Genomic DNA, 21829 nt, shown 5'->3' with positions numbered 1-21829 from the left:
ATCTCATGTCAGTACTGTGTTGCAGTTTGGGCTAAAAAGGAGAAATGACATGAGTAAACATGAACTATAGTTAGGATTTCTCTACTGGAGAGATGTTTGGTGTGAATTTATCACAGTAATCACAGAAATCATCATAGAAATCAGAATGGTTTGGACTGTTATGGACCTTAAAGACCATCTAGTTCCAACGCCCCTGCCATGGTCAATGACATCTTCCACTGAATCAGGTGGCTCAGGGTCCCACCCAACCTGGCCTTTGAGATATGGTCTCTGATTCTGGAATGACATTCTGCTGAATGGCTTCATCCCTTTTGGAAGCAGATAAGGTGACTCTCTAATGAGCTCTCTTGGCCTGAAAGCATCCAGGTAAGTCACTAATGAAGAATGTGTGTCCAATGTGCTTTCAGTATCTGTGCTTGTGGATGATCAAAACTATGGAAACAATTCTTTACTTGGCCCAACCACTAACCCTTGAACAACTCATTTACAGGCATAATAAATCTGCCAGTATTTAAATGAGAGTGGAGTTTCTTTCTACATTATACGCTAGTATCCAGATAAACAGCACAGTCCTGAAGCAGAAAACCATGAAAGGCCTGCTTCACACAGGACAGGCTACTACTGATTGTAATAGTCTTTCCCAGGCTTAATAGCTATGAACTCTCCCCTCAATTCACATGGAATCAACACTGTTAGTAGTTTGTTAGATTGCAGAATCTCCCATGGGATCCAGCTTGGCTGCTGAGTACAATTCTGTAATTGCTTTTGGAATAGTGTATCATACTGTTTTCTCAGCTGCCAACAAAAACTTGCCTCAGTTCTCCCAAGACTCATCTTTCATAAGGAGTTTTACCTCTGCCCATCTCCAACTGTTAGGAAAAAAACCCACTTTTTTTTCTCCATTTTTGCTCTTGTAGGTTTCAAAATAAATCCTACATTTTATCTTCACCCTAGAACTAATTCCTTAAAACTTATTTAAGCCAGCTACCTCCCTTTCTGGCTGGTGTTCTGCTCTTTCTGGATCTCAGGGCAGAAGCTGATGTCAGTTGCAGGTATTTGAAAACCTGTCTGGAACTTGCATTACTGTGAAGCAGGTGAAAGTCGGAGTAGCATCTTGGAGATCAGATGAACTCACCCAGTTAAAAGACAGATGACAGCTTTATCTTTAGCAGGACATGGGGCACAATAAAAGGGTGAGTGAGATGTGGGAAGAGATTAATTCTAAGTAGATTACCACTCCTATCAGCCTAGCTGGAATTCAGCATGTGGGAGAGCAGGGACTGCTGCTGTCATCACTGCCCTTGGATTTTTTTGTGAGGGGAAGTAAACAACTCTGAATTTCAGCCTGGCTTCTACAGAAGCTTGTGTGGGTGTCCCAGTAGTTTTTGGTAAACAGGTTGCAGCAGGAGCCGCAAGGAAAATGAGATTTTTTTTTCCAAATAAACACATTTAACTTAATGAAGACTCAAAATTAATATGTGTTGGGGGGTTACCCCAGGAGTCTCATTATCCTTAATTGGATGTTTTATTTCATGAAGTAGTCAGCATTAACTTTTAGCTTGATGAGGGAAAAGATCTCATATTAAATTGCCCCAAAATTTTCCTTTATTCCTGGGAACACTTGGCAGGACTGTGAATATCTCTAGTGGCCAAATTGTCAAACAAGCTTTCCCTTTTCAAAGGACATTATTTTTTTTCCCTTTTTCCCTCCCCTCACTATGCAGGGCCAGTTTTGATTCTCTTTCCCACTCAACGCCTCCTGCTTCATAGGCAGTACTGGTCCCCACAAGCCCTCCAGCAGACTGAAGGCCTGGACTGCTTTCTGCCTGGGTGACTTCCTGTCTTGAGGGCTCTGTGCCCAAATTTACACCAGCAGAAATCAGTGTAACTCAGTTTTAATATAGCTCAAAGCAGAGTTAATTCTGTTCTGGAACAGTCTGGAATGGTGCACCACACGCTAGTTTTGGCCATATGTACTAGTGTTTCACACTCCTTCCCCCCAAAAAAATAAGCTTTGGCTCACAGTATTATATATTTTTACCTCATCTTTAGTGTGTTCTAGAATTACACTGGTTAAGCAAAGCTACTTTTTTATTTTTTTATTTTCCTTTCTCATCTCATTCTAAAATCACTATCTAACATAAGTGAGCAAGAAAATAAAAATCTCTTTTTAAATAGCAATAAGAAATGGATGATTTATCAGAGGCATTTCAAACTATTAATTGTGTAAAGACAGCTTGACAAATAAGGGATGATTATTCTCATCTCCACAGACCAAAGTACAGCTGTGGAATCCTTCCAAGCAGTGCTCAAGATGTTTGATTTCTATTTTAGTTGATATTTGACAGAAAGGATTTTATTTTTACATTTTTTAGTGGAAGTGGAAATGAAAATTTGTTATGTCCTTTTCCTTCTTGCTCTCTTTGCTTATTCTCCTGCCTTTTTATTTGTAGTGATTGCACTATTTTATTACACACGGTCCTGAGAGCTTTCGGGACTTATGTATCTTCTGTAGTCAGTATTTTTCCTTATTATTTTAAGGTATGATATACCCAACACTTACCAACTGAACACTTGATGTGTGGTGTCTGGAATGTATAAATAAGAAGATATCTGAAAAGCACCGTAGCATGGAAAAGATACAGACTAACTGAAACACATCTCTGCTTTGGGCTTCTTAGATGACTCTCTACAGCTCAACTTCCAAGTTCCAAAGTGATCCTCTAGTTCATGAAAAGTAAGGTAGGAACACCAGGAGTTAAGAAATCACAATAGTATGTTGGAAGAAAAGGCTTTGCACCAGAGGAAACCTAAGTCTGAATTGCACTTCATTTTTAGTAAGAGTAGCATCGCTCATTGCTCCCCTGGCCACATACTCCCTTATGTCTAGTGACCTAGCAATGGCCAGCCCTGAACTCAATGACTTCAACATGCTCATCTGACAGAAAACAAACCCACCGGAAAAATGATGGATTTCCATTGAACACATTTGCTCACTTGATTCATTCTGCAGTCTCACAGTCATTGGACCTCATAAAAGGGGGGAGCATGGCTGAAGAGACATGGGGAAGACTGCACTTTTCAGCACTAGCCCACAGTCATACTAAATTAGTTGTAACTAAAACTGCACCCTGAAGGCATGGTTCTATATGATGAGGTTCGAGATCACTCACTAACCCAGAAGGAAATGAACACCCTCTCCCAAATTAAATATTCCTCAGTCTTGTTATTGAGTTGACATGGCTCATGGAAGCATATGGCAAACACCACAGGGCTAAGAGAGAGTGAAAATCTGTGGTTGGGAGATGAGGAGTTAGCAACATCTCAGCTTCTCAGCATTGGTGAACTATTAGATCAGCTCAGCTGCTCATGGATCTGTCTAGAGGAGATCATCACTTCAAGGCCCATTCTGGAAGAGACAAGACTTAACTGAACAGGATAAAATAAGCTATTTTTGCTTGTGCTAGCAGGTTCTTAACAATACATTTAGTATACTACTGAAAAGACGATATGAAATGAAAGAGCTCTGAAATGTCTAATAATCTCACTGTGGATGGAAAGATACATTTATGACCACATAATCTAAAATGTCCTCAGACTACTGAAAAAAATTAGGAACAATTCTTAGTTATTCAGGAGGGGCATGATCTTTAAAGAAGCAGATTTGGCTCAAAACCAACACAACTATGAAAAAAAGTTTACTCAGGGGAAAGAAGGCCAAAAGCACTAAAGAACTGAGGAAACAGAGGAACCAACACTGGAGAAACAGAGGCTCTGTTGTTTTATATGGGCAAGTGTTCCAGAAGTCTATTCAGCAAATTATCTACTCAGTCTTAAAGCAATCAGCCCATCAGGCAAGTTTGGGGCATGAGCCCATTTCACTCAGCCCTTCCCTTTGCCCTGAAGCAGATGACCCCTCTGACATAGTCTGAATGACTTTCTATGTCTTGGCATGGGCAGGCATTCCCTGATGCCTCTGGTCTCACCCTATTCTCCCACACAGGGGCACAAGCACAATTAAGTCTCTGCCTATACCCCTGCACTTCCCAGCCATAGCTACATCCCCAGGACAAGGAAAAGGGCAGTAGAAAGCAGACAGATGAACGTGTTGCCTGGAAAAGGGGCAGAAAATTGAGAAGTTGGGAGAGAAGGGTGGCTGCTCCAGTGAAAGACTGGTGGTATTGGCCTGATTGGAGGGAACAAGCTCCTGGGCACAAGAAGAAGGAAAGATAAGCCTACAGGAAGCTCCTATAACCAATATCCACACCTGTCAACTTTGGGGGTCCTATTAATGCTGCAAGCTTTTAGCTCTAGTGAAACTAGCATTATTGCCCTGAAATATATCAGAAGTACTTCAGATCTAAATAATTCAGATGTCAAAATGAGTATGAGGAAGAAAGTGATTTAGCGGAAGGATTGCTTTGTTTTCGAAGTTGCTATTTCTCTCTGTTTATGCACCCATACAGGCACTAACCAATCGGTGAACTGGATGCACAACCAGACAGCTCACTGATTACATCTTTCCCTGAACAAAAGTGAGGAAATATAGGAGAGAAAAAAACAAGGAAGCAAAAGTTATTCAAAAGGCAGAACTATTTGATGAGATTTTATCCGCTGTGCAGTTTAAAGAGAATCCCCAAACTATTTATGATCAGAATGTTGGGAGTTGTGCATTGTAAATGAACTTTAAATAACTCCTGTTGGCAGAGTTTTCTTCTTGTCAGAGTTGCCAAATCTTATTGCTGTATCACAAATCTCATAATGTTGAGTCGCTTATTTAAACCACAATTCAAAGAAACACTGACTAATGAGTTTCTTGCCTTTTTTTTTTTAATAAGTGTAAATTTCTCAGGAATATACTTGTTGTGAAAGGTAAAAGATAATCAGAGTAAATACCAGAACAGTCAGGGATGTTATTGTTCATCTAGTGCTTTCTCTAATCAGGGGAGAAGAGAATTGCTGTTTACTGGCAGGCCTTGCAGCTGCCTGCTGACAGAGAAGGACATGGGGTCTGGGGGTCCCAGTTGTTCTGTGGCAGTGTTTGCCCCAGTTAATAAACCTTGGCCCCAGATTAGCTTTCTCTCCATACTTCCATCTGCCCTCCACCCTGGCCTCTCAGTGTCTTTTCACATTACTGAAACTTTCATGAATATATAAAATTCCACTGGCTTCAATGTCACCCCACCCCGAACAAGAGGCCTATTTACAGCACCAGCCCATATACAGCACCATTAAAATCCCCTACAATAAAACAGTATTTTTTAACTCAACTGCTGGCAGGGTTGGGGGCAGGATTTGCACCTGTTACTTGCCTCACATCGTGTGTGGAGGTCTGTGATGGATGCCAAGCTGCCTTTAGCCTCCTCAGCCATACAAGTCTGCATGGGCAGTGTCAGATGGGTCCCTGCTGGCTTTGGTCACTTATGGGACAGCCAGCCCAGGTAAAGCCCTTGGCTTGGTCTCATTTAAAGCTTGGAGTTTTATTACATTTTCAGTATCAAGCACTTAACCTTCTTTGGCCATCAGTAAAGCACCATGTATAAATATGTAAAGGGGGGGTGCCAAGAGGGCAGACACAAGCCCTTCTCAGTGGTGCCATGCAATAGGACAAGAGGCAATGGGCAGAAACTGATGCACAGGAATTTCCACCTGAACATGAGGAAGAACTTTACTGTGTGGGTGACCATGCACTGGAACAGATTGCCCAGAGTGGTTGTGGAGTCCCTCACTAGAGATATTCAAGAATCTGTATGCTCTAGGACGACCCTGTTTCAGAAGGGATGTTGGACCAGATGACCTGTGATCCCTTCTAACCTGGCCCGTTCTGTGATTCTGTGATTTCATCCTCCATCTGATCAAAGGCTCCTAAGGGATGTTTTGACACCAAGACACTCAGAAGTTGAGTTGAAAAATCCAAGATGTAATTCAGTTGCATGCCCTTTCCTTGCAGCCTATTTTCTGTGCCTTTAGCATATGTCTGAGTCTCGTTTGGAGGCTCGTAGTGGAAACCCGGAGACTGGAAATGCACTCCAGCTGGCATGGTTGTAGCCACATAGGGGTTGGCCTCTTCTCCCAGGCAATGACAGAATGACAGAACAATGTCCTACGCTGTGCCAGGGGAAGTTTAGATTGGACATTAGAAAAAATTTCTTCACAGAAAGGGCGATTAGACATTGGAATGGGCTGCCCAAGGAGGTGGTGGAGTCACTGTCCCTGTAGGTGTTTAAGGGAAGACTGGACACGGCACTCAGTGCCACGGTCTAGCTGACATGACAGCGTTCGGTCATAGGTTGGACTCGACCTCAGATGTCTTTTCCAACCTAATTGATCCTGTGATTCCAAGAGCAACAAGCGCAGATCCTCGTGCAACGACCCGGCTGCAGGAGAGGGCGCTCACAGACGCTCATCTGGCCTCACCAAAGCTGATACTACCTCTTCGCTCCTCACGCCCACGGCTCTCTGAAAGACCAGCTCACCCTCCCAGGCCCTTCCCACCCGTCCCGTCCCGCCGCGCCTCACGGGCGCCACCGGCAAAGGGAGGAACCACCTCCCCCCACGGCCTCCCTGCGCATGCGCCGCGCCGTGCGGCTGCGGTTGGTCCCTCGGCCGGCGGGGGCGCTGCCGCGAGCCCGCGGGGGGCGGGTGCCGCTCGGGTCCGCGCCCAGAGCGCGATGGCGGCGGCGGCGGTGGCCGGTGGGGGCGGCGGGGAGCGGAGCAGCACCCGGGACCGGCTCCTGGCGGCACTGGAGGACCTGGAGCTCTTGGCCAGGTACCACGTTCGCCCCCCCGTCGGCCCCAGGTGGCGGCGGGGCACCGGGGGTGGGGCGAGTGCGGCCGGAGCCATGCGTGCGCGGAGCCTCCGGCGGGGGCGGCAGGAGGAGCGGGAGCCCCTGGGCTTGGGGTGGGAGGGGATCGGCGCGACCCGATCGCTGGCCCGGCTCGAGTATACGTTCTCCTGTTCTCCCGCCGTTCCCAGGCCGGTTCCCCCGGGAGAGGGGTTGGTCCTGCGCGGGGACACGGCCCGGCCCGGCTCTGCGCTGCTCCCCGGCGCTCACCCCAGTGGGAAAGCGCCGGCGATGCTTCGTTTCGTATTTTCAGAGAGAAGGGGAGGTTCCTTATTCTCCCACTTGTCGTTCTCTTTTGGTTGACACCTGCATTTCCTGTGAAATGCACCGTCATACACCGATTTTAGGCATTAGTCACTAAAAATTATGCTGAAGTCAGAAATGTGTAGATGGTGTTGCATGAAATGAGCTGCTCTGCTCATTGCCTGTATTAGTGTTAAATGACTCCAGGTAGGCTGCAGGGCTCATCTTTGGAGTGTTATAAGTGCTCAGATTAGATACTTAGTCCATGCTCTTAAGGCCAGACTGGTAGCCCTTATCCAAGCTGTCCACCGTTGTTGCTGGCAGTGAAGTTCAACTAATTATTTTCCACCTCTCAAGGAGAGCAGGAGCTTAGGAAAACATTTTCAGAGGGAATAATACTATCCATATAGCTGGCTTGCTCTATGATTGCTACTAGTAGGACAAGGTATTGGTCAGTTGCCCTTGTTGTGTCTAGTTAGGTTTTATCCTCAGTCTTAGATTTTATTGTGACACAAGGGTTGCTGAAGAACATGTAGTTTTGGAAAAAACAAACACTTGTTCTTTATGTAAACTTTTTTTAAAATGTTGGAACTAATATTCTACCATAATGAATCCAGAGCAACCCTCAGCAGCATTTACTGATTCTTCCTGTTGATCAGCAAAGTGTTGCAGCACCCTGGAGCTAGGCCTTTCACAGTCACAATATCGGTTTGGTGGTGGGGGCAAAAATAAAGCAACATGTCTAATCTGCGGCCTTCATATACTTTTGTGTCTGTGCATGTCTGGCTAACACAGGGAAGAATTATAGTGCTCCATGACATCGGCCTTGATGGCAGTAGTTGACCTACCTGCAACAGATTTAATTTGGTACTGCCCAGTATTGGCCAGGTAGAATAAAGCTTTAGTGACAATGGCAAGTTTCTTTAACCATTTAAAATCATTGTAGTGTTCAGGAATGAGCAAGAGACATAGACTAAGGTGCTATTTAGAGCTTTACTGGTGAGGGTTGTTTCAGACATTTTGAAAAGTGCCTGTTTTCATTTTAAGTTTCTGGTTCCACTGCTGTATCAGTCATACATCCTACTGAGCTGCTGACAGTGGAGCAAGCAAAGAATCAGTCCTTCCAAGGACAGTGTCTTCAGATACAGAGTTACTCATGCATAGGGTTGAATTGCCATCCTTAGCCTTAAAAGCCAATTAACTTTGCTGAATTTACAGAAAATGCCTTTTTGTATTGTGGTCCCTCAGAGGTTCTTACTGGCTTTTCAGAACAGTGGCAAAGTAGCTGGCTACATGGAAGTGTGATCAAGAGGTTTGTTGGAGAAGCACTTCTAACCTAGCACCAGAATATTACTAGTTTTTTGGTATTTTTGTGTGTTTGATACACAACTAATATACCATTGTGGAAATACTTGTTGTAAAAGTAGTTTCACAACAGACTCTGCAGTGTGGACTTAATTGCTCTAAACACACATGTGAAACTTCCTCAGTTGGCAAAAAAATGGAGGAAAAGTAGAGAAGTAAAATGGTGAAGACAACTTTCATTATACTGTTTCTTTTCTCAGCTTCTGCTTATGTCTTTTATAGTTTGACAGGAACTTAGCACATTTCTTGAGTACAAATATCCAAGTACTTCATGAACTCCAAGAAAAAAGAAGAGAATGTGCTCTCTTGGTTGAGACATGCCTGCCTACACTGTACTATAAAACTCTGAAATACTCAAGTCCATGAATACTTTTGTAATTATACCAGTACTCTGATAATTTTATGAGGACTTTATGTGATAATGCCCTAGAAAATTGCACTAACAGAGTTCTCCTTTCAGGGAACTAATAGAAATTTTGGCGATTTCGAGAAACCAAAAGCTTCCACAACCGGGAGAGGAGAGCCAGGTAAGCTGACTTTCTAAACTGTGTTTCTTTGGGCAAGCCTAATGCCTTACTTCTAATTTTTTTCCGTTCTTTCGTTCGTTCTTTTGTTCGTTCTTTCTTTCTCCCTTTGTCCTTGTCTATACTCAAGCTAATGTTGATGATGAGGTTTTGGCCCTGCTACAAAGGCATTCTTGGTTCTCCTGTTGTTGTTCCTTTGTTGTATGCTTCATAGGCTGTTTCTGCAAATAGAAAGAAATTTTGTTTCAGTTTTCATTCAAACAAAAATACTCCTATGGATGTCATTTGCTCCTCTTTGTAGCACGGCTGAGGGTGTGTTGTTACTCTAGCCAAATTAAAAGTTCTACAAAACTCTTGTTCAATAGATCCTGGAACTGCTGATTCAGAGAGATGGAGAGTTTCAAGAGCTAATGAAGTTGGCAGTTGATCAGGGAAAAATCCATCATGAAATGCAGCTTTTAGAAAAGGTAGTAGAAAAGCGGGATAATGATATTCAGCAGCTGCAGAAACAACTAAAAGAAGCAGAGCACATACTGGTAAGTTCATAATGATGTGTTTTCTTTTGAGCATCTACTTGTGGAAAAGATGGTTCTGGGGAAAGTGGTGTTATGTTAGTTTGAGAAGATTTAAATATTTAAAACTTCATAAGAGCTAAGTGGTTTGGGTTTTTTCACAGTAGTCAAATGCTGTTTAGTTATCATGGTATTGAGTTTTGTTTTATAATGCTAATTTTCTTCTAAACCTACTTTATTCTGTATATTTTGAAAATGTTCACTGAATAATTTCTCTCTTCAAATGCAATCAAACTAAGGGGTTTATTCACAGAGCTGACTTTATGTAGATGTGCACAAATTAAAGATGCATTGAAGGTTTGGTTTACTTTGTGGTTGTTTTTTTTTTTTTGCAACTAGGCAACAGCTGTTTATCAAGCAAAGGAAAAACTGAAATCAATTGAAAAGGCGCGGAAAGGTGAGTATCAGTGATTGTACATACTACATAAATGCAGTTGTAAAGAAAGTTGCTAGTGAGCTCAAACTGGGGCTTTTTTATTTTTTTAATTCTGCTACCACAGATTTTGGATGCTTTATGTGTAGACAAATTTCCATTTCATTATGAAACTATAACCATTTCCTCAGAATAAAAAAGCAGGAAATAAATATTTTTTTTGGAAACATCTTAATTATAAAGTGTCTCAACAGTCTTCTTGGACTGATAATAGTATATGTGATTATCTAAGTGTCTCACCAAATTGCCTCAATGGGTCTGTTGAAGAGAGGGAGAGAATGTTTGTTTGTATGTGCATTGTATTTGAAAGACTGCCTAGCTGCTGATACTAGTTTGTAGCAATTCCTGACATACTGTGGTACTTGCCAAGCTAAATTGACCTTTTTTTGGGAGAGGGAGGCATTTTCTCTGGTTTTTGGTTTGGTTTTTTTTACAGTGTCTTTTATCCTTTTGTTATACCTCTTTCATCTAAAAAATCAAGGAATTTCGTAAAGTTTCTATTACTCTAATAGAGGCACATATTTAGAAGGACTCCTACAGGTATGCTCTACAATTACTAAACAAACAAAACAATTTTTTACTACAGAAAACTCCATAAAAAATCAGGTGCTGAAGTTTTACAAATTGTGTTTGTCAAGTACACTGTTTAAGAGATTGGTTTGTGTTTTTCACAAGGTTGGAGAACTGTTGACATTGAAGGTGTACCAAACTTGTGGCTGTAAAATCACTGCAAAGCTCATCTTTGCATAGTCTGAGAATCTTCTGAACAGTCATTGCATTTGAACCAGGCTCTTAATGTTTGGCAAAATCACATTCCCAGTCTTTTAGATATTAGTGCCCAATATTCTGAAATAGTTAAATGATGCAATCTCTTGAGAATACAGCAACTTTTTTCCATTCTTCCAGGTGCCATTTCCTCTGAAGAAATAATTAAATATGCCCATAGGATCAGTGCTAGCAATGCTGTTTGTGCCCCTCTGACATGGGTACCAGGTAACTATCGTGTTTATGACAATAGATTTCTTTTCTGTAATAAATCATGGTTAATATCTATTCTTATAATGTTTTTATATGGTGAAAACCACTGGGGTTTATTAGAGTAATATTGTTTTCAGCAGTTATATCTAATATTTTCAACAAAAATGGATATCCACTTCACATGTATTCAAAAGGCTATGGAACTATGTATTTCCATTAACTGACTGGCATCCTCTGCTCTCCTTTGCCTTTTTCCCCTGAATGTTGGCCCGGATTGTAAGTTAAAACCAAGTATTCTAAAGGCTTTTACGCATGCCTGGTTGTGTTCCCTTTTGCCCCTTATAGGATTCTTTTCAGAGGATGTTGGTAATCCATGGAGTCAGAAGCAGGACTTTCATTCAGGACTATTTCAATTTTGGGTACCACTCCCTTGGTGTCCAAAATGACAATGAGTTTGATCCAGTTCCTGTCCTTGCCATTTAGGTATAAAGTACCAGGGAGAGCAAAGATATCTTCTAAACGTGGTAGGGTTTTTTGGTTATAGTTGTTTTGGGTTGTTTGTTTTCTTTTTAAATGTGCATTTTCTGCCAAGCTTGAATGAACAAAGAAAGTCTAAGTGAAAGCCAGGCTTGGATTTTAATAAAACAGGTGTGATGCTTGTTGCTTACTAAGCAGAGTATGGGGTTTTTTGGTCATTAAACTTGGCACTGAAGAGAAAATTAATGTCTGCAAGACAATTGTTAAATATTTCAAAACATTTTTTTTTAAGGGGACCCACGTAGGCCATATCCTACAGATCTGGAAATGAGGAGTGGTCTCTTGGGTCAGATGAACAACCCATCCACCAACGGAGTTAATGGACACTTACCAGGGGATGCACTTGCAGCGGGCAGACTGCCAGGTAAGAGAAACTCAGTTTTGTTTTGCTTTTCTTTATTCCTTGTACAGTCACAGCAATTACACATATCCCTTGGCAAAGGCAAATCAGAGTTCATTTATTTTAAATGGCTTTAAACTAAGTGATATTAAATCATATTAGAAAGAAGCATTTTCAGAGCAACATTTTCTTAGTAGTGATGACAAAGTATGGAATTGTGAAAGCTGTATTTGGAAGAAAAGAGGTTTATTTTTATCCCCTGCCCTTCTTTAAGTTTATGCTTAAAAGTTCTGGATTGAAAAGACATGGCAAGGGACAACTGACTGTAGGAATTGAGCTTGAATCCCTTAATTACTTAGTGAAATAGGCACTTCCATTGACTTCAGTGGGATTCATTCATTCATGCTAAAATAGAATTTAGCAGTAAATTACAGTAATTGAATTAAGAGTTCAGTTGGTCTGTACATGTTCAGTATTAATCTACAATGATTGGACTAAATTGTGGAAAATTTCTTAGTTTGGATTCATAGGAGATCAGAAACAGTTCCTACCTGTCTTTTAAGCCACTTTTTCAGGCATTATGGAATGCTTGCTTTCAAAAATTATGCTGAATTTGTTAAAAAAAACCCAAACTATTACAACTCCATTGGAGAAACAGTAAACTTGGCTTTTGTGTTTCTGATCATCTGTCTAATCCTATTGTCACCTCTTAGGAAGTAACTTGAAATTCTGCATCCGCTTGATCTGTAAACTTCTGACCTTGGATAAAATGGGTTGGTGAGCTGAATAGGAGTAGTACCCTGACATCTGTCCATAGCAACCCACCAGGGAAATGCTGAGGATGGGTCCACGTGTCTTTTCTGTTCTTTTGAGCTCTGTATGAATATATACTGTTTTGAAGTGGGGTGATGAGAGATCAAGAGCCATCTACATAAATGGGCCTCTCTGGCAGAGTAGACTTTTACAGTCAGAGAATGATTCCATCATGAAATGTTTTCCAGCTGTTACTGGAGGATTTCATCTGTCCAAAATTCAGAAAGGATTTTAAGATTTGTTTTGATTTCAAACTGAAGTTCTGATTGAGCTGTCATGTTGAATTTTTTTGATATACAAAACTGATAGTTTGGTTGGTTATGCCCGTTTTTTTCCAGATGTGCTTGCTCCTCAGTATCCTTGGCAGTCAAGTGATATGTCAATGAACATGCTACCTCCTAATCATAGTAATGACTTCATGTTGGAGCCTCCAGGACACAATAAAGAGAATGAAGATGATGTGGAAGTTATGTCAACAGACTCCTCAAGCAGCAGCAGTGATTCAGACTAGGTACAAGAGGGACAGTATCCCTAGTAGACCTTTCCTGTGGTGAAGGTAGGTTGGATGCTGTTTGTCACAAACTGCAATATCCTTTTGTTACGCCAGCAGCCTTTTGTAGGGACAAGATAACAGCTGGCTCAGAAATAGGGTGACTAATTTAAAACCACGGACTGTAGATTTTGTTTTTCCGTTACATATTCAAGTAAAATGACTGGGAGCTTTCTGCTGGGGAGAGATGTAAAATTTTCAGTGATTGTATGAATGTGTATGTTTGCAAGAGACGTGTATATATATATGTATTCACTATACATTAGATGACAAAAGTTCCTGGGAAAAAAGGTGTAAGGGGAATCCCCTTGTATGTTTGTTAGTAACTTTAATCTTTTGATGATAACCTTTTCTATGCCACAGAAATGAGACATGAAGTTTGTAATTTTAGTATCTGTTTTTTTGTTACTGCCTAAATCCATGTTCTTGATCATCTGTTTACCAAGAACAAAAATACGGCAATAAGGTGTAAAAAAAGTTTGTAATTATTGTATTATAGAATGAATGATTTGTTATAAATAAACTCAGCTTTGATCTAACTTTTATTTTCCAAACTTGAATCTGAGTTACCTTGTAACATCAACATTTTATCCCAGCACGTGGTTGAATTCTAATTGAGTTTCAGAAGTTTGTACTCCATTTTTGCCTTTGCAAAATGCCCACTCAGTGTTAGAAGCAGCTGAGGAGGAGTCAGAAACAGAAAGCCTGTCCTTTTCAGGTGAGCCGTATCAGGTACACATGCAGCTGGGCAGACCCTGAGGCAGCAGAGGGCCCATTCACAAGGCTGCACCAACCCTTGGTTAAGCATCCTGGGACCCTGGAGGCACATCGCAGGTTCAGCTCCTTTCCGCAGGTTCAACTCCTTTCCGTTCAAAGTGCTCACAGATTTTTTTTTATTCTTGTCATCTGTAATTTTTTTTTAGTTCTTTGAACCTGCTAATTTGTTTACTTGATCAGTTGCATGTCCTGCCTCAACTACAGTGTTATTTTGTCTTTCCAAAAGCACTTCCTTTGGCTTTCCTTTCCTTGTTCTATTTTGCGTTAGAGTCATTTTGTGACAACTGCTTTTCTCTTGGTAACCTTCTGATCAAATCAGAAAACTAATGGGAACTGTTACCCCTGGGCAGTTACAGGTTTCTGTCCTGCAGCACAGATCACAGTTCTCTTCGCTTTTCCATTTTGTAGATTCCTTACGGGAAGTATCTGATGAATCAGGTACTTCCTCCTTTGCTCAGACAGTCTTTGTAATGCTGCCACATATGACCAAAATATGTACAAATCGCATAGGGATGCAGAAAGGAAAAGGACTTGAGTCAGGTTCAATCATATAATATGGGGCAGTGTATTTTGTTTCAAGAGAAATGGGCAATTTGTTTTTGTCTCAGCTGTTCCTTTTGGAAGTATCTTCAGAGTTATTAAACTGTCACCTCTTTCACAATCTAAGACTATTCATATGCATCTATATTTTAACCTTTATTCAGTATCATATTTTCCTCTTACGTTTACCTTCAACGTCTTTCCTCTTTAATTCACATTAATCCCAATACACGTGCCCTGTCTCAGTCATCCTAGTTAACCTTGCCTACACCGTTCATGGCTTTTTTTCTTAAAACATGTGATCAGAATCATACACAATATTGCAAAATGGAGTTTCTTAATGTTTTGTATCATTGAATTAGCATTTTCTTTCTAAATGCCTCTCTCAACCCATGACACACGCAGTTCACTAGTCTCTTTTATCTTTTAACTTACAAGGACATTCTTTTCTTGGAGTGAAATACAAAAATAGATACTTAAGTCATGCAAAGTGTAATGTTGCAACCTACCCAATACTCTTATATGGCTGTATCATGTAGTTCACTAACTACCGTGGAGAGGGTGATTGTTTCCAGACAGGAAAGGAAGGAACTGAAGCAAAGACCACTTCTGTTTCTGGGTTGTGTGTTACTCTATTAAAGGATTAAAAGGGACCAATGTGTTACATCTAAGAAATAGGTAAGACAACAGCTCTGCCCACTGTTCACTTAGCATAAAAACAGACTCTGGATATAAGATGCATTCTAATCACCTTTTTTGCATCAGTGCTCCAAACTCTGTACAGTTCATGAGTATGTTTCTCAACTCTGGCTAAGTATAATGCCATTTTATGTGAATTCTGTCTGTTACAAGCAGTTTAGTGAACCACAAAGTTATAACTGAGTGTTGTTATTCAGTGGTTTAGATATGTACATAATATATTTTTCTGTTTAGCAGAAGTACCAAAAAGCAAAGTGAAGACTTAGTTGAAAGAACTGGGTCTTAGCAGCGAAAATCTACTAAACCAGATTTTGGCGGGTGGGGTGGAGATGGGAAATACAAATGCATGATACATACAGACGGTTATTTAAGTTGGGGATTGCTGACAGCTGGTTGCAGTAATGCATTGTAGTCACTTAATCAGTCCACTTAAAAAGGATACAGAAAGGCTGACATATGGAGATACTGTTTGTGTCCTCATTTCAGTAACTATTTGTGTATTTAAAAGAGATAGAATAAATATAACCATTAACAAAATAGGGTAAGAAAGTATTTATTGCATGACAAGGCATTTTACAGTGGCCACTGTTTTCTCATTAGGAGCTAGAGGCCTTCTAAAATTTAAAATTGTACTAAATAATTTAAATTTTTTTTTCCTCATTATTTTTTGTGACAGATGGGTAGGACATCTGTCAACTATTCGTACAGCTTCTTTGTTGACTGCTGGGTAGAATAATTTTCAGTGTACATAAGGTTACTTTCAGGAAGCAAATCTCTACTTTTGAATAGAAAAAATAAGCTTTTTACAAAGGTACAGTAGCAAAGGAATTTTCGGTGATATGTCCAGTTCCAAAACTGCTGTATAACATTATCTTCTTTCTTCACTTCAGAGAAAGGGTTTCTGTTGTAAGGAAAACTGCACATAGGTAATACTTCAAACTCTAAGCAGGAGGCTTTCCATCGGCAGGAGTGTCCTTATACCTCGTATCACTGTGCCTGCTTCTCAGCAAAAAAGAGTCATCTCCATTTAAGAAAATGTACGTGGAAAGTAAGGAAGAGCTTTAAACCCCTCAAGCTTATTTAAGAACTGAAGATTCAACTCATAATTTCAGACAATTTTAATTTTCAATATTGTGCTTGTGTTTTATTAAAAAGAAATTAAAGATATCTCACAACATTTTTGTACAATGAGTATATCTAAGAGCAACAGACAAGAACTGTGTTAAAGAACCCTGACGAGAAAAAAAATGATCCAGTTAGTGATTTCTTTAAAAGTCATATCCTAAAATTAATTGCTGATGTCCTAGGGACTACAGGTGGAAAATAACCAAATTTGGTTACAGATTCTAGAAAAATTAAAAATATAAATGCATTGGTTTTGTATGTATCTTTTGTATGTATCTTCACTACCAATTCAGTCATTTAATCGTGTCAAACTGAAAATTCACAATTTTATCGAGTCCCAGCAGCCATACAGAATTACACCATCTGAGCTGTTTAATACTGACAACTCCCTTTAGCAAAAAAGTATCACTTTTGCCATTGAGCTACACCTATAAATGAGAGAATTTTGTTATTTATGTCAGCCTAGTAGAACACTGTAGGCACCATTATAAGAGTTTAGTAACATTAAGTCAGATCAACTGCAGAGATCTGTGACGTTTTTACAGATAAATTCAATGTATCTGAGGCCGCAAACAGAACTCTGTTACAAAAGCAAGTGACAAGAAGGATCAGGGAATGTCATGCCCTGCAATAAGCCATCATAACCTTCATATTTATAATACCCTTGATTTTCAAGTATACACTGCTGTCTGCAGGAGAATGAGGCATTGTCTGTGAAATGTAACTTTTTTTCATGACAGTAACTTTATAACTAAAGCCAAGAGACAAGGCTAAGTTTTAGAAGTGGTCCAATAATTATAGGAAAGCAGCATGACATACAAAGTAAGTTTACATATAAAGCAGGGCAGTGGTTTAAACAAGTAAGTTTTCTTGGGCCTGATGCTGCAACTGTTTCTAAGTGAGTAAGCTTCTCTGGCTAGTTCTAACTTCCAAAGGGCTGTTCATCTGTATAAAGATTAACCAGACAAAACACTCTGAGTTTGCTATAAAAGCAAATATTAATTGTTAACCACTACAGCTAGAAATAACTCTGGAATGAGAGACCACTGTTGTGTGAAATACAGTAAAAGCACTGAAACATTTGGCATCTTTCTGGCTTTGGGAAGGGTAATATTTTCACATGGGCAGCGTGAGCACAATAAACCCTTTTTTTCTTTCACATCGAAAAAAGCAGCTCTGTCCTTTAGTGTGTTACATATGTACAATTTGGCTTTACCCTAGTTGGTGACTTCCTGTGTACCCCTTTAGATGATCAAGCTCTTCCGTAAAGGGATTGTAACCTTGCTCTCTTAAGCAGCGTAAGCCCCAGAATAGTTGATCTGCTGGAGGAAATTCATCCCATTTAACCCATTCCCAGCCTGCAGGGGGAAAAAAAAGAAGGGGAAAAAAATCAGAGTATAGAATTAAGACACAGGAGGTTTAGGCTGAATTTTGGGAAAAGGTTCTTCACCCAGAGAGTGGTCAGGCACTGGGACAGGCTCCCCAAGGAAGTGGTCACGGCACCAAGCCTGACAGAGTTCAAGGAGCATTTGGACAAGGCTCTCAGGTACATGGTGGGACTGTTGGGGTTGTCCTGTGTGGGGCCAGGAGTTGGATTCTGATGATCGTTGTGGGTCCCTTCCAACTCAGGGTATTCTGTGATTCTGTGTTATAAAAATTCTTCCTCTGCAAGTCAGGATGGATCGTGCAGAAACTACCAACATAAAGCCAAGTTCTCAGTCGCATGCAGAGTCATTCTGTCCGAGCAACTTCTCTGTTGCCCGGAAAAGCTGTGGATGCCCCATCCCTGGAAGGGTTCAAGGCCAGGCTGGATGGAGCCGACCTAGATCTTCCACTAGCCACCTGATCTAATGGAAGGTGCTCCTACCCGTGGCAGAGGGGTTGGAACTAGATGATCTTTAGGGTCCCTTCCCACCCAGTCCCTTTTGTTCCGTCACATTCATTACTCACCCTCGTTCTTGTCGGGCTCCTGGTTGCGCGGCTCCGCGCCGGGCTCGGCCTCGCCCTTCATGAGCACGGTGACGTAGTGGTACCGCGCGGACGCGCACACCGCGTTCACGGCCGACGCGAACCGCACGTGGCGCAGCCGCAGCGCCGCCTCCTCCAGCGTCTCCCGCGCCGCGCACTCCGCCAGGCTCTCCCTGCGGGACGGGACGGGACGGGACGGGAAGGGAAAGGAAGGCACGGCACGGCACACGAGGGCGGGGAGGGGAGAGGAGGGTGCAGGGCTCCTACCCGAACTCCAGGTGTCCTCCGGGGAGCTGGTAGGTGCCGGCCCCCACGGCGCCTTTCCTCTTGCCCAGCAGGACGCAGTTGGGGTGCGCGGCGCTGGTGACCACCACCCCCACGCCGACCCCGGGCCGCCGGGGCTGCGCCACCTCCTCACCCATGGCAGCCCTGGGCGCCTCGGGACGCTCCTCCTCCCCGCGGGCGGACTGGGGCGACTCCGCCAATCAGGCTGTGGGATCCCCGGTTTTGGGAGGCCCTTGCCCGGAGGGTGTGACGGGAGCGCGCAAGGTGCACGTGGTGGTGAGGTCGCTGAGCTTCCCAGGCAGGCTGGGGAGGGAGCGATGCTTCTGTTTGGATGGGGTTCTTTGGCCGCTGAACGCAGAGGGACTGGAGAGGCGCCGAGAATTCAAGGCGCGTTTGTGCAAATGAGGGGCAGCTGAAAACGAGGAAGATCCAACTCGGGTTCTTGGAGGTCGTGGAGCCAGTTGGTCTCTGACTACAGATTTGTTTAGATCTTAAAAAGCGGCCCTTCTTTGGTTAGGCCACAGTTTCCGCTGAAGTTATTCAAAAAGGAAGCTACAAATTTAGCTAAGCGGAGCTCCAGAGGCAGAATAACAGTTCCTGGCTGATAAAGAAGAAATAAGAGTTTCTGCTAGCAAATATTTACCTGATTTTTACATTTTTTAAAATTACAGAGATATGTAGAATATACAAACTTTCGTTTTCCTACACACAACTGTAAAATTTGTCAGATTTTCCCATTCCTCAGCCTGTTGATTCCAATGGATACAAAGTTTCTTATTTGCATATCTTTCAAATAGTACTGGGGTTTTTTTTCTTGTGTTTTGTAAGGTTTTAAAATACCTATGTACAGATGTTTTTACTTACATGTGAAGGTCACAGGGCCAAATGGCTGAAGCTTAATCACTACTTTTTGTAGGATTAGTTTTCTGAGGTTTAATTGCCTGAACTGGCTCAGTACAGCATCAGATGAGTCCCAGTGTCAGCATGAAGGAAATTGCAGAAGTGATTGGCTGGACATGCTAGAAGCAAGGCTACCCTTTGGCAGTGGCTGGCTCTGCTGTTTAGCTGTGATGTCAGTCCACACTCCAAATTACTGACATTAGTTACAAATTATTATGATAATAATAATAAGCAAATTGCCAAGCTAACAAGCTAACTGACTTTTTGTAAGCCAAGCTCATTCACTTGTATCTGTCCCCCAGTACAGCTGGAGTATCTTAATCTCCAGATGAAACATCAGTCAGTTATGTCACTTCTGTATTTACATTACATTTACATTTCTGTCTTTACATCTTACAAAAGCCCTATGAAAGTTTCCTCAGCCACGAAGCTCATTCTGGTCCAATACATTAAAACACCACAAGGCTGTTTATCTGAACAATGAAAACATTCTACTTTCTGTGTACACCATTTTCCCATACCTTTTACCAAACAGGATTTAGTAAGAAGACTGAGGGTGACCCACTGTCATTCTACTGATACATTTTTAAATACAAAAAAATACAGTCATTATGCTTGTTTAGAATGTTAGCAGGATATAATTAAATGAAAATATTACAGAAAGATGATGATGAAGAATATAAAAAGTATATTTTTATAAACAACTGTAATTTTTGTCAGTAGGCTAAGATTTTCTCTTTCTCTCTAGTATCCTATTGATCACAACAAGGATGTGAAATATTACTCCTTTACAGGACTTTAAAATAGCTATTTTTTTGTTAAGGTTTTGAAATCTGCTTGTATACAGATGTTTAGATATAATTGTTTCAATTTTTTCACCTTACATTTGTAAACATTATCATAAAGAATATTGTATGAAAATAAGCATTTTGTTGACTGAATCTGTTTTAACTGGTTTAACTCTAGGATTTATTTATGACATGGCTGCGCAGTCAGCTTTTGCAGATTATGAAGTAAATATAGGCTGGTGTTTCTGAGTTTGACAGTGAACAGACATCTACTGAAGAAAGACATAAGAATAAGCCAAGAATGAGAAAGTGGTAAGGTGCATCTTCTGCCATAGGAGTATGATGAAAAGCTTGCAAGGTTATGATTTATATGCTCTTGTAACTTGTTTATTAATATTTCATCTGACAAAATACTTCTGTGAGACAAACAGCTGAGTGTATTTAAACCCGCATGTGTCCAGGTGGCTATTGAAAGGGAGGCACCTACTTTTCAGGCCCAATCCCTTGTTCCTTATGCTAACACTGTTATTAGTTGCAGTTGCTGTGCAATAAACAGGATGAGTAAAACCGATCTGGATCTAGAAAACCCATTTTTTTTAATTAATTTGTTTTGTAGCATTCTGTGGGGACACGGAGAGGGGACAGGACAGAGTTTGATCACATTAAACGTAGCACAAAGCCAAACCTGACTCAGCACACTGGGAGACAGATTATTTTTTCAGCGGGATGTGTTCCCTGATGCGATTTACAGATCAGGTACATAAATGAGGGAGGGAGCAAGTAGGAGCAGCTGAGAAAAAGAATGGTGGGACTAAGCATGTCAGTGACAGGCCAGATTTATGTCAGATTAAAATGACTACACAGCCTAAGAGGCATTAAAATGACTACACAGCCTAGAATGACTACACAGCCATTCCCTAAGAAGAACACACATAGAGAAAGCAGGTCACAAAAGCACACAGTGTACAACAGCTTCTTATAAAGCAGCCACACAACCACAAAACATCCATCTTACTGAGAATTTCATGCACATGATTCCCTGGCTGTGGAACTTACTATATATTCACATTCGCTTAGCTGAAGTATAAACTGGAAGATGCAAGGATTATATTTAAATATTTTACGTTGGAAAGCTGTCATTCAGAAGCTGAGTGGAATGTGACAGCAATGCATGGCACCAAAGTCCTGCCAGCAACCTTGCTGAAACTTGAGCTCGGAGGATTTTCCTTCATTTGCATTCAAGCAGCTGGTTGTTATGCTAAACCTTGATACTGAAAATTTAACATTGTTAACTGTTTCCTCACTTGTATTTTAGCAGAAGTATTTCCACGACACCTCATGCTTCCACTAAATTGCTGTCTTTGGCAATAATTCATTCCTTGCTATAATGTTACAGCTTTATAGACATTAGTGGAAATCAGGCAATGTACGATGCGTTGTTTTTATGCTAAAATGTAAATAAGTTCTGATCACAGGACCAATAGGACAAATTAGAGCTGTGCTATAGGTGTACTGTCTTCATTGCTCATTAATGATTTCTTTCCTCT

At 41.3% G+C, this 21829-nt stretch overlaps 3 protein-coding genes across 5 annotated transcripts in view; 1 reads left to right on the top strand and 2 right to left on the bottom strand.

The window, feature by feature from the left end:
• RB1 (RB transcriptional corepressor 1) overlaps positions 1 to 21829 on the bottom strand; it is a 544421-nt gene that overhangs the window by 126949 nt on the left and 395643 nt on the right. The window lies entirely within an intron of this gene.
• On the top strand, positions 6255 to 13743 carry MED4 (mediator complex subunit 4). Its single transcript, XM_064645722.1, has 7 exons — positions 6255 to 6769; positions 8914 to 8980; positions 9343 to 9513; positions 9889 to 9946; positions 10889 to 10975; positions 11730 to 11861; positions 12989 to 13743. Exons 1-7 carry the CDS (start codon positions 6270 to 6272, stop codon positions 13159 to 13161), a joined length of 1188 nt encoding a protein of 395 aa, XP_064501792.1. The 5' UTR covers positions 6255 to 6269; the 3' UTR covers positions 13162 to 13743.
• Positions 16039 to 18838, bottom strand: NUDT15 (nudix hydrolase 15). 3 transcript variants are annotated; one of them, XM_064645724.1, is made up of 4 exons: positions 18577 to 18825; positions 18292 to 18482; positions 17545 to 17699; positions 16039 to 16117 (listed from the first exon to the last, which is right to left on the bottom strand). In XM_064645724.1, exons 1-3 carry the CDS (start codon positions 18729 to 18731, stop codon positions 17554 to 17556), a joined length of 492 nt encoding a protein of 163 aa, XP_064501794.1. In that variant the 5' UTR covers positions 18732 to 18825; the 3' UTR covers positions 16039 to 16117; positions 17545 to 17553. The 3 variants fall into 3 exon arrangements, with proteins under 3 accessions (XP_064501794.1, XP_064501793.1, XP_064501795.1); XM_064645723.1 differs by lacking the exon at positions 16039 to 16117 and having other exon boundaries at positions 17418 to 17699; positions 18577 to 18837; XM_064645725.1 differs by lacking the exons at positions 16039 to 16117; positions 17545 to 17699 and adding an exon at positions 17845 to 18034 and having other exon boundaries at positions 18577 to 18838.

Source organism: Pseudopipra pipra, chromosome 2, assembly GCF_036250125.1.
Source record: "Pseudopipra pipra isolate bDixPip1 chromosome 2, bDixPip1.hap1, whole genome shotgun sequence".
NCBI classification, from domain to species: Eukaryota; Metazoa; Chordata; class Aves; order Passeriformes; family Pipridae; genus Pseudopipra; species Pseudopipra pipra.
Note: the sequence above shows the minus strand (reverse complement) of the source record. Positions and strands in the feature narration are given on the sequence as shown.